Here is an 11,093-nt window from a genome sequence, read left to right on the forward strand (position 1 = left end):
ACTTTCTTGTTAACAAGAAATCTATTTGGCTAGAATGTTATCTACTTTTATAGGTGATCAAATGCTCTTGTCTCTTTTCAAAAAAGGTGTTCATAATACATAAAGCATATTCTACCGTAAAGTCTAAAACAGAGGTCTCCTCCTCGTTCCTCTCCAACTCCATAGCTTCCATGAATGCCTTCATATCCTCTACAATCTCTCCCAACATGACCGTTCAAATCCCCCCTCCAATAATATTCTTATCCCCTGGACTAAAACCTCGCATTAGTCCATCCATGTGTTCCCAGAATTGGATCTTACTACTTTCATCCAATCCTACTTGAGGAGCGTAAGCACTAATTACATTGATGACCACTTTCTCCAACACCAATTTGATGGATATAATCCTATCTCTAATTCTTTTAACATTCACCACGACACTCTTAAGGTCTGAATCCATTACATTCCCACTCCACTTCTATTACATTGGTCTCCCGTATACTAAATTTTAAAGTGTCCAACACCTTAGCTTTTATTACCCTTTCCTAGCTTTTATTACCCTTTCCAAATAGTCTCCTAAATGCAGGCAATATTTATTCTTCTTCTCCTCATAACATCTATCAACTCCATGCTTTTACCCGTTAAGGAACCAATGATCCAATAAGCTAATCTAATCCTACGCTTAAGGACTCAATTCTTAACTCGCACGTGTCTAATGTACGGGCAACCTTGCCTACTTGTCACCGCATCTGGGTGATGATATGGCGCATTGCTTAAAGGGAACGCCCTAGCAAACGGTCGATAAAACATAAAGCTTAAAAAGAAAAGGAAAAGAAAAAAACTCAAAAGATAGGATCCATGCAAAAAGATTGGCTGAATATAAATAGTACAGTACCGGCTGCCTACCTGACGCACCAATAAATAGAAAATAAAGATTTATATGGGAACGAGCAAGCTAATAAAGGAATGCAAGAAAAGAGCAACCCTAATGCTTCAGCATCAAATAAACAAAAGAAAGTAACATACATAGAACTGCTTGCAAAGAGGGATACCAGTAGACAGTACCAAAACGCATACTGTAGAGGTGCACAGTATAGGTGCTAACAAACAAACTGTTCACAGATAAACAACAGTGGCCAACGCATTAAAAAAAAAAAAAAACAACAACAACAACAGTGGTTAACGCATTAAAAAAAATAAAAAACCAACAGTGGCCAACGCATAAAATGTTCAAGAAAGTAAATATGGCACATGAAGCAGATAAAGTAACAATCTAGATACAGCAGTAACAGTAACGTAAAGTAACTACAGCGAGGGAGACTTAACTGGATGCAATACAAAACACGAAATACAAAAGGTTATTACCGCAGTATAAACCAGGATAACCAAGCGGCACTTCGGTTGAAGGTGCTGAGGACTCTTACCGGAGTGATGTAATAATGTGTAGCCAACCGATTAGTGGGCTTCACGTGACAGTTTCACTGAGGAACAAGGTTGCTCTCAGGTCACCTCAAAGGTCAGTCACCAATACCGGAGTTGAAGCAAAGTGCACAGTGGGTGGTCGAGGTTGGAGCCGTGGTAAGAGGGATGCAGGGTAGGGAGAGTCTGTTAGAGACACTGGAAATGATGGTTGGGTGGTTATTGTGTTTGAGCTATGAGGGATGATCGGTGGTGGGAAGTTGAGTGGGGGAGGATCGGAGGTGAGATGGGGTAATCGGAATGGTTAATATGGTGAGTGGGGCTGAAGACTGAAGGAGGGAGTCGAGGGTTTAGAGGACATTGTTGGCAGAGAGCATAAAGTAAAGCCGGAGAGAGCAGGGAAATGGGAGGAAAGCCCAAGTTACAAAAGAGAGATGGAGAAGGGGTAGTCGGAATGGGTGAGTATCGTTGATGAGGCTGTGGGAAAGGAATCATGGGTGTGAGTGGCTGTGTGAGTCGGGGTTTGGGAGATCAGCGAGGAGGGGAATCACCAGGAATGGGAGAGAGAATCGGGGTAGGTGAGTGGGGTGCTAGTTTAGGGTAAGAGAAATAGGATGTAAATGGTTGTGCGAAAGAATCGAGGAGAGGGAGAGGTCTTTGAGAAGGGAAAACAGATACAAAGCCGTGCGTGAGGTTTTGGGGATGGTGGGAGGTGCTACGGTGAAGGGAGAACAATCGTCGGAGAGAGGAACGTGGGGAGTTTAATAAGTACCTGAATCAGGAATTTTCGGCGAGGATCTTCCCAGAGCAGCTCCACCGAGATCGAGGGCGAGAGTAATCGTCGTTGCAGTGGTAATCCAGTGAGGGATGGTGGAAGTCGTACAATAAGAGATGTGGAGAGAGCGAGAGAGAGAAACAGAGAAAGAGTTTCGACTTCTCGAGTCTGAGAAAGAAGAAATGAGGGGATATTGTCGATTTTCAAATTTAAAAGGGATTTCTTAACCGAAACTGGAAGTTCGCGCGGCAATTTTGATATATTTTTCGGGGGAAAAGGATCTCTACTTGGTGCTGTTTTCTATTCCTTCTCACAAAGTATTGTGAGATGATGCTTTTGTCCGATATTTAGACGTGCTCATCCATTGGCCCAAACACTTGTATAAAGATATACGAGATATGCGATCAAATAGAGATTTCTTACCCATTTTTTAGTGGTAAAAAATACAATCATTTTAAAACAACTGTACCGCATTGGCACAAGGGAGATGGAATCTGGATTTCAAGAATTGGGATCAGATCGTTTGAATCCGTTGATTTCAAGCTGAGGTTGATCTCCATTTTTGTGGATCTGGAGTGGCCGACCCACACGCCATTTCTTGGTTTAATGCAGAATCTAATGTATTCTGGTTATTTCCTAATCGCCCTAGTTGATCCGGATTAAAAACGACTGGACCCGATCCAATCCTGATTCCAAGTTTTGATGGAATTGATTTGAGTATTATCGGCAGTCAGACTTCAATAGAGCCACCATGCCATGGCCATGAGGCCAAATGAAACATATAAGGATATGGTATGCATGTAAGATGGAAAATCTGAACTTTTGAATGGGAAGAAGGTTTCATGCGATTTTACTTTGGAAAGGGTAGAAGGGTAAATGACACTCAGGATACCAAACGTTTTGACAAATTGTAGTATAAGTACTCGATGTTTCACATATTAATCGGTTACTCAACTTATTTTCAATTTTTTACTTTCACCCTTGTAAATTTTTTTTTTTTAAATATTCAATTATAAATCTAGCAGGACCCACATCATTGTCCCCCTCCACCCCTGCTGCGGATCCACATTAAATAACTTAAAAAAAAGACAAATATGTACTTCTAATCTAAAGGTTGAGATTTCCTCACAAAGAAAAGAAAAAGTATCAGAGTATCCTTCTGCCTAGGAGACCACAAAAGAAGTCTTCTAAGACCTTTGCTTCTATGTCTTGGGTAGTACTTTAAGGTCTTTGTTTTTGCATCAATGCATTGAGTCTAACATCCAGGAGAATAATTGAATTGACACGTCCCATGTATATCCATGGACCCTCCTATAGTTCCTAGCTTTATATTGCCTCTCTGATTGGGCTGAAAAATGACATGCGGGTACAGAACCTTGAGCTCTAACCATCTACAAAATATAAAGCACACCCAATATACCACGTGGCAGATATTTGGGCCAAACACTCACCCAATATACCACGTGGTAGAAATTTTAGGACAACTATTAGCACAGTTGAATTGGAGTTGAGATCTCCTACACATACACTTTATGTGTCAACACCTAATCTACTTGCTATCATTTAAAGGATGAAAAGAGGTATTTATGGATACAAAAGGACATATGTTGGCACATGAAGTGTACACTCAGGTGAACGCATGTGCAGAGGATCTGAACTCGTTGGATTAAGCCTATTCCAATAGAGCGTAGGCTCCCAAGAAATCATGGTTTTAGGCCTCCTGTTCTGCACCTTGCCCGGATCCCTCCTTGTAACATTAAAAATAAATTAGGGACATGACTTGTGCTTCCCCCCCCCCCCCCCCCCGCTCTTTGAGCCTATCTTATAAGAGGAGGGGGTGGGTTTGGTCATAAATGCCCATCCAACTGTATTCAACTCCACAAGTAACTGTCTCAACCCGGCCCACCTGCCAATCTGGTTGACCCTGATGATTTGGATCAGATTGTGCAAGCTCAAGAAGGTTCTCTCATCCCACCACTGCCTGCTCATCAAGCCTTGTCCACAGGTGACAATAAGAATATACGATCCCTAATTCCCTATTATTGCCTTTGTGAAGTAATGCATTTCCTTTCAACCAAAAGTGGAGAAAGCACAACATTATGAGAGACCTCCTCTCACCTTAGGGGCTCTCTACCCATAATCTAATGACCCTTTTCCCCACTTAGGTAGCTTGCCTTTATATTCTCCACTGTATCACACACAGCAAGTAATGGAACCAGATGCACAACTAAAGTGTCAAGCTAAGCACACTTCTTTCCTTCTCCATAATTTTTATGTTTTAACTAAATCTCATTTTCCTTCACCTTCAAGTATTCTTTAGTACTCCGAATTCTCCACATATTGAAAGACACAAACCCATATATAAGATCTCATCTACTTAACAGTTAAGGATATCAACCTGGAAATTAAGCTTGTAGATAGCAAAAAAAAATGGGTCACGAAGGGTGCTCTAACCTTCTTGATTGGCTGAGGTCTGTGCCCCTTAATAGGTGCACTATTCAGGCCCATTTGCATGTTATCAAGGGGACAGTCGTCATTCGCCGGACTCTTGGCCGGCCAGGTCCTGGAAAATTAGCTTCAGTCCATCTCCATAGTGGCACCAGAATTGACCCTGGTAAGTACATCTTACTTCAGAAATTAATGTGAACCACTGCTAATCCAAGGCCTAATTTGTTTTAACTTAATTGTTAACAGGAAATGGTAAAGGTTTGTTGAGTGAGCATAAAACCTTCAAACATGGGAAGAAAACCAAACACAATGGAGAGAACACCATAACTTACAGGATTAAGTTCCATGTAGAGTCAGATTTCGGATTACCGGGGGCTTTCATCACCGAAAACCATGATAAACATGAGTTCTTCCTTATATCTGCAACTCTCGAGTTATTTGATAATCGTAAAATTCATTTCGACTGCAACTCTTGGGTTTATCCAGTTAGTAAAACAAAACATGGCCGCCTGTTCTTCTCCAATGCTGTATGTCTCCTTGTCTCAACTTGATTTACTTTTTCTTTATTATGAACTCTGTAAATGTGGCATGAATCAAAATAATTTGAAACTTAATATAACCTAAAACATTGGTTTAATTCATCATAATTCTTAATTACAACTGAGAATTTTCTGGTGGCCATGTAGAGTTACCTTCCAAATCTTACTCCAAAAGCTCTAGAGCCATTGAGGGAAGAAGAACTTCATACCTTGAGAGGAGATGGAACTGGAGAAAGGAAAGAATGGGAACGAATATATGACTATGACTGCTACAATGATCTCGGACATCCTGATAAGGGCCATGAATACGCAAGACCAGTCCTCGGTGGATCAGTAAAGTACCCATATCCGCGACGAGGGAGAACAGGGCGGCCTCCTAGCAAGGAAGGTACATCTTCAATCTTCACTAGGCCTACTTCTTTCTCTTCTCATATTTATCATATAGTGCAGTCTCTCTTCAAAAACAAAGTTACGTTAACCAGTACTAGATGATGATGATGGTGCCTATTTTCTTTTGCGTAGATCCTTTAGCAGAGAGTCGACCAGAAATCATTAATCTGGACATCTATGTTCCTCCAGACGAGCGATTCAGCCAACAGAAAATGTCAGAGTTCATATCAAATTCAATCGAAGCAGTCTTACATTTCTTAATCCCTGAGACAAAAGCCTTGTACCAGAATCAGTCGGGTAGCTTCGATTCATTGGAGAAGATAAATGACATCTACAACAAACGAAATAAGGTGTTGGATGGATGGGTAACAGAGCAATTGAAGAAGTTAGTTCCAGAGGAACTCATCAAAGAGACCACCAATCATGCAAGCAAACAACATGAAGTAAAATTTCCAATTCCTCAAATTATACAAGGTGAGGACATACATTACTGGAGGAACAAACATTAAAGAACCAAGTAAACCTTATTTTTAATTTACCTTGGGATATCTAATCAAGAGTCTTGATATCATTAGAAGCCTTATACATTAGCACACCACCACCACCACCACAACCCCCCCCCCCCCCCAAAATAAATAATAATAATAATAATAATTACTTTAAAATACACCTTCCAATATATAAGAATCAGTATTGATTTTTATCCATACAATGGTCATCATTCTAGTAACAGAGTCATTTTAGCTAACTTGTTTAATGAAAAATCTGAATTTCATCAAATATTACAACAACAACAACTCAGCCTTATCCCAACTCAATGGGGTCGGCTACATGGATCCTTTCGAAATAAAGTAGGGAAAACTGAGGTCCTCACAAAGGGAAAGGAAAGGAAGAGGAATGAAGAATAAAAATGAAGACATGAGAAAACAAAAGTGAGAAACAGAAAATAAAAGTAGAGGAAAGAGGATAGCCCAGGAAATCAGGAAAATCTCAGCTAACATGGTGTCGACAAAGTGGGTCTTTGCCCTCTAATAGGCTCTATCTGAGGTCATACTTGGCACAAGGCCCAGACCATGCATGTCATTCTTCACAACCTCACCTATCGTCATTTTAGGCCTGCCCCTAGCTCTTTTAGCTCCTTCAATCAGAATCAGATCACTCCGACTTACCAGGGCATCCCCAGACCTCCGCTGCACATGGCCAAACCACCTCAGATGACATTTTCGGAGCTTGTCTAATCGGGGAAACTTTCACATCAGCTCTAATATGTTCGTTTCTCACTTTATCCTTCCTAGCTTTGCCGCACATCCATCTTAACATCCTCATCTCTTCAACAAATACCTTCGCTATATGGCACATCAAATATTACATTTTAAATAAATAATTGAGAAAATTGGAAGCACCATTTTGGATTTTCCATTACTTGTTTCTTGTCCCCCCCACCCCCTCTTTCTCTTTTTAATCCTAGTCTTGTTTTATTGATCTAATCTAGAGAATCAGATGGCTTGGAAGGATGATGAAGAATTCGGACGAGAAATGCTTGCAGGAGTTAATGCAGCTGTAATCAAATGCTTACGGGTAATATTCTAAACAGGGGTTCAATTAAACTTTGTATGGGCCATATCTCACAAAAATCTTCCAATGAGATCTTTTATTGTTGGATTTCTGAGTTTTCATTTGATGAGCTCACAATCAAAGTTGCCTGCAAGTCATGTCTACTAAAACTTGAGTAGGCTAAATTTCGGTGCACCCAAACCCAAAGTCCAAAATTCTCTCTTTTCACTGTTGCAAACCTACAACCCAAAATTTTCTCCATTTTTATACCTTAAGTGGGCCATATTCTTTATTGAACCCATGTGTTCGAGGCCCAAAAGGCCAAAAATGATGTCTCCATTACTATCTGTTGTGTTGCTCCTTCTTTTAATGAACCCACAGAAAGGAAAAATAATTGTAATTTCAACCCATTAACATTGTCTGTGGGAATTGAACCTATGCCAACATGGTTATAACCCATGTACGAGTGTCAATTTAGAACTGAAATCGAAATCGGCTCTTTAAAATCAAACCCAACCAAAGTAAATCGGTTCGGTTTTAGTTTCAAAAGATGGAATCTTTTTTCAGTTCGGTTTCGGTGTCATGAATAAAACCGTTAAACCGAACCGATTTCTAACTAAATAAGGAACTGGTAAAATTATATATATTTTTTGGGAGAAAGAACGTTACCCGGTCATGCGCTAGGTGTGGCGAGCACACCTAGACACATAACCGCCTTGCAGCATCTGGAAATGACCGCCTTGCCCCATGTAAAGGCGGAAATTCCATGCCCCAAGGCGGTTATGTGTCTAGGTGTGGTCGCCACGCCTAGCACACGACTGGGTAGCGTTCTATTCCCCATATATATATATATATATATATATATATATATATATATATATATATTTAACTTTTCGATCAATGTGGATGCTAAATTCTATTCTTTTTTAATGTTGTAAAAGTTTGGTGGATTATTACCTTAACAAATAAAGGTTTTTTTGCTGGGGAAGATGTAAAAAGTTGGCCCAAACACCTAAAATAAGACCTAAACCAAATTAAAACCTAAGGAACTGAATAAAAATCGAAACCGAACCGAATCGATTCGGTTTTGGTTATGAAAATGTGTTCCTATCCTCGATTTGATTTTGGTTTCTGCATTTTGTATCTTGAACCTAACTGAAACCGCACCAAATAACCAAAACCGAAGATTGATACCCTAAAGCTATGTGCTCTACTGGCTAAGCTAGGAAGGAGTTATCTAAAATTTAATATTCATTCTTGACAGAAATTTCCACCCCAAGGTAAAGATGGTAAGAAGAGTACCATAAAAGCATCACATTTGGAGGGCAAATTGGATGGTCTATCTCTTGATGCGGTAATTAACTAATTATATGTTTCACCTTTGTTTTTGTTTTTGTTTTTCCTGAAATGTTTTGATTTGGACTATTGGATTTTCATTTATAGGCAATGAGGCAATGGAGGATATTCATCTTGGATCACCATGACTACCTCTTACCATATCTAGCGAGGATAAACACCCAAGGGGTCTGCATGTATGCTTCCCGGACGATTTTGTTTCTAAGGAAAGAAGGGACACTAAAGCCGGTTGCAATTGAATTGAGCTTGCCAGGCCCCAAAGAGGGTGAAGTCACCAGTCGAGTATTTCTCCCAGCCAGTATCGGTGCTGAAGCAGCACTGTGGCATCTTGCTAAGACTCATGTGGTCGCTAATGATTCTGGTTACCATCAATTAATAAGCCATTGGTGAGGAAAATGACATATCAGCTGCTTGTTTGAACACTTAGGCTGCATTTGGTATGCATTGTAGGTCAATCATGTATTTTGAGATGATAAAAAACAACTAAAATTTACTTTAGGAATAGGAATGGCTTTCACAAAAAAAACAAAAAAACAAAAATAGTAAGTGGCTGGTTCTGGCTAAAACCGGTTAGAACTGGTTCTCCAAAAAAAAAAAACAGATGTTAGGACCTCAATCAAGTTGGTCATTTTATCTTGAAAGGGCAAGATCATGGGGAAGCTCTAGAGAGAAAATAGAGTAATTAGTAACCATTCTTCATGCTGAATAGAGTGAAATTTTTTATGCTTAATTACTTCCCTCACTGTAGGTTAAAGACACACGCCATCATCGAGCCGTTCATCATTGCAACAAGAAGGCAGTTGAGCGTGATGCATCCGGTTCACCGGTTGCTTGATCCTCACTTCAAGGACACAATGCATATAAATGCACTTGCTCGGAGTATTCTCATCAACTCTGGAGGAGTTCTAGAGAAGACAATGTTCCCTGCCAAGATTTCGATGGAGTTGTCTTCTGCACTCTACAAAGAGTGGAACTTTAGGAACCAAGCCCTTCCTATAGATCTTCTCGAAAGGTATTAATTACTTGATATCTTCAATATATAAATCAAAATCACATAGATATATACAAATCTATATACATATAACAACAGGATCTAATATTGGATTTAAGAACTTTAATTTCAGGAATCTAGCATTGGAGGATGAAGACAGCCCCTCTGGAGTGCGAATTCTCTTTGAAGACTACCCTTATGGTTCTGATGGGCTAGAGATATGGACTGCCGTGAAGACATGGGTCAAGGACTATTGCTTAGTATACTATAACAGTGACGATGCCGTCCTTTCTGATGTTGAAATTCAAGCATGGTGGCTGGAAATCCGGAAAACAGGTCATGGTGATAAGCACAATGAAGATTGGTGGTATAAAATGGATACCATCCCTGACCTAGTAGAGGCTCTAACTACCCTTATATGGATTGCTTCAGCATTTCATGCCTCTGTGAACTTTGGGCAATATGGTTATGCCGGCTATCCTCCCAACCGACCGACGCTTTGTCGGAGATTTATTCCGTTGGAGGGGACATCTGAATTCAGTGAGTTCCTTAAAGATCCAGAAAAGTACCATTTGAGCATGCTGCCTCATAGATTTGAGATGACTCTAGGTGTAGCATTGATAGAGGTCCTTTCAAAGCATACAACTGAAGAGGTCTACTTGGGCCAACGACAATCGACGGAATGGACCGACAATGAAGAGATCCGCCAGAAATTCAATAAATTTGTGGAGAATCTAAAAGAGGTAGAGATGAGAATCACTGAAAAGAACATGAATCCTAAGCTGAAGAACAGGTCAGGACCTGCAAAGATTCCATACACACTGTTGTACCCTGATACATCAAATGTGATCTCCAAAGGTGGAATTACAGGGAAGGGAATCCCCAATAGTGTGTCAATTTAGTAGTTCTGTCCTTTAAGTTTTCATATGGGTTTCTTATTATGCCTCTATAGATTGACGTAAAGGATTGAGATTGATTGTTGTAAATGTATTGTGAAAGATATTGATTAATTGGGAGTGTTATATGAAAGAGTTGATTGAATACACAGCGGGAAAAATAAATTTAATTTGTCTAATCTCATTAGACCTATGATCAATCCTTATGTGGGTATAAGGCATTTGACAAATCCATCTTATGGACAAGGAGAATAGATACCTTAAGCATAGCAAATGCATTGTCTCCTAAGTAACTTACTTTTTCCTCTACGAAGCAACACAGGGACTTTGCAGCAGACCACGCCGGCGACACTTGCATGAGTAGATGCTGTCCTTCAACACTCTTGGGTTCAACAACCCAAGGAGCCCTCACAACCAAACTCACAAGTGAAGGAAGAAGGGAGAAGAGAAAGAGAAAGAGGGACAGAAACAAGAATTTGGAGATAGGGAGACAGGCTTACAGTGTCGTACAATAAGAGATGTGAAGGTGAGAGTGACAGGTTATCCACCTGGGATGGGAGCGAGAGAAGGGAGAGCGAGGGGCTCACCAGGCAATTTGGATCCTCTACTGCCGAGCTGCCTGGCAGGACCCTACTGCCAAGACACAGCAAGGCGAGGAATGACCGCCTTAACCCTGCCCGAGTGGGGGTAAGGTGGTCATTTACTGCCTTGCTGTGTCTTGGCAGTAGGGTCCTGCAGGTCAGCTC

General features: G+C 40.5%; 1 protein-coding gene across 1 annotated transcript; it reads left to right on the plus strand.

Moving 5' to 3' along the window:
* The first annotated feature begins 1,418 nt into the window (after positions 1–1,418).
* On the plus strand, positions 1,419–10,507 carry LOC122663274 (linoleate 9S-lipoxygenase 6-like). Its single transcript, XM_043858958.1, has 10 exons — positions 1,419–1,495; positions 4,663–4,787; positions 4,868–5,148; positions 5,308–5,548; positions 5,683–6,024; positions 7,043–7,128; positions 8,369–8,458; positions 8,548–8,846; positions 9,209–9,472; positions 9,585–10,507. The coding sequence occupies exons 1-10, from the start codon at positions 1,419–1,421 to the stop codon at positions 10,351–10,353; spliced, it is 2,574 nt and encodes an 857-aa protein (XP_043714893.1). The 3' UTR covers positions 10,354–10,507.
* Positions 10,508–11,093: the final 586 nt, after the last annotated feature.

Source organism: Telopea speciosissima, chromosome 5 (genome assembly GCF_018873765.1).
Source record: "Telopea speciosissima isolate NSW1024214 ecotype Mountain lineage chromosome 5, Tspe_v1, whole genome shotgun sequence".
Classification (NCBI taxonomy): domain Eukaryota; kingdom Viridiplantae; phylum Streptophyta; class Magnoliopsida; order Proteales; family Proteaceae; genus Telopea; species Telopea speciosissima.

Coding starts and splice junctions, on each gene's coding strand:
- LOC122663274 (XM_043858958.1), top strand. CDS start 1,419: ATGTGTAGCCAACCGATTAGTGGGCTTCACGTGACAGTTTCACTGAGG. Junction 5,149..5,307: donor GCCTGTTCTTCTCCAATGCT/GTATGTCTCCTT, acceptor GTGGCCATGTAG/AGTTACCTTCCAAATCTTAC. Junction 8,847..9,208: donor CATCAATTAATAAGCCATTG/GTGAGGAAAATG, acceptor CCCTCACTGTAG/GTTAAAGACACACGCCATCA.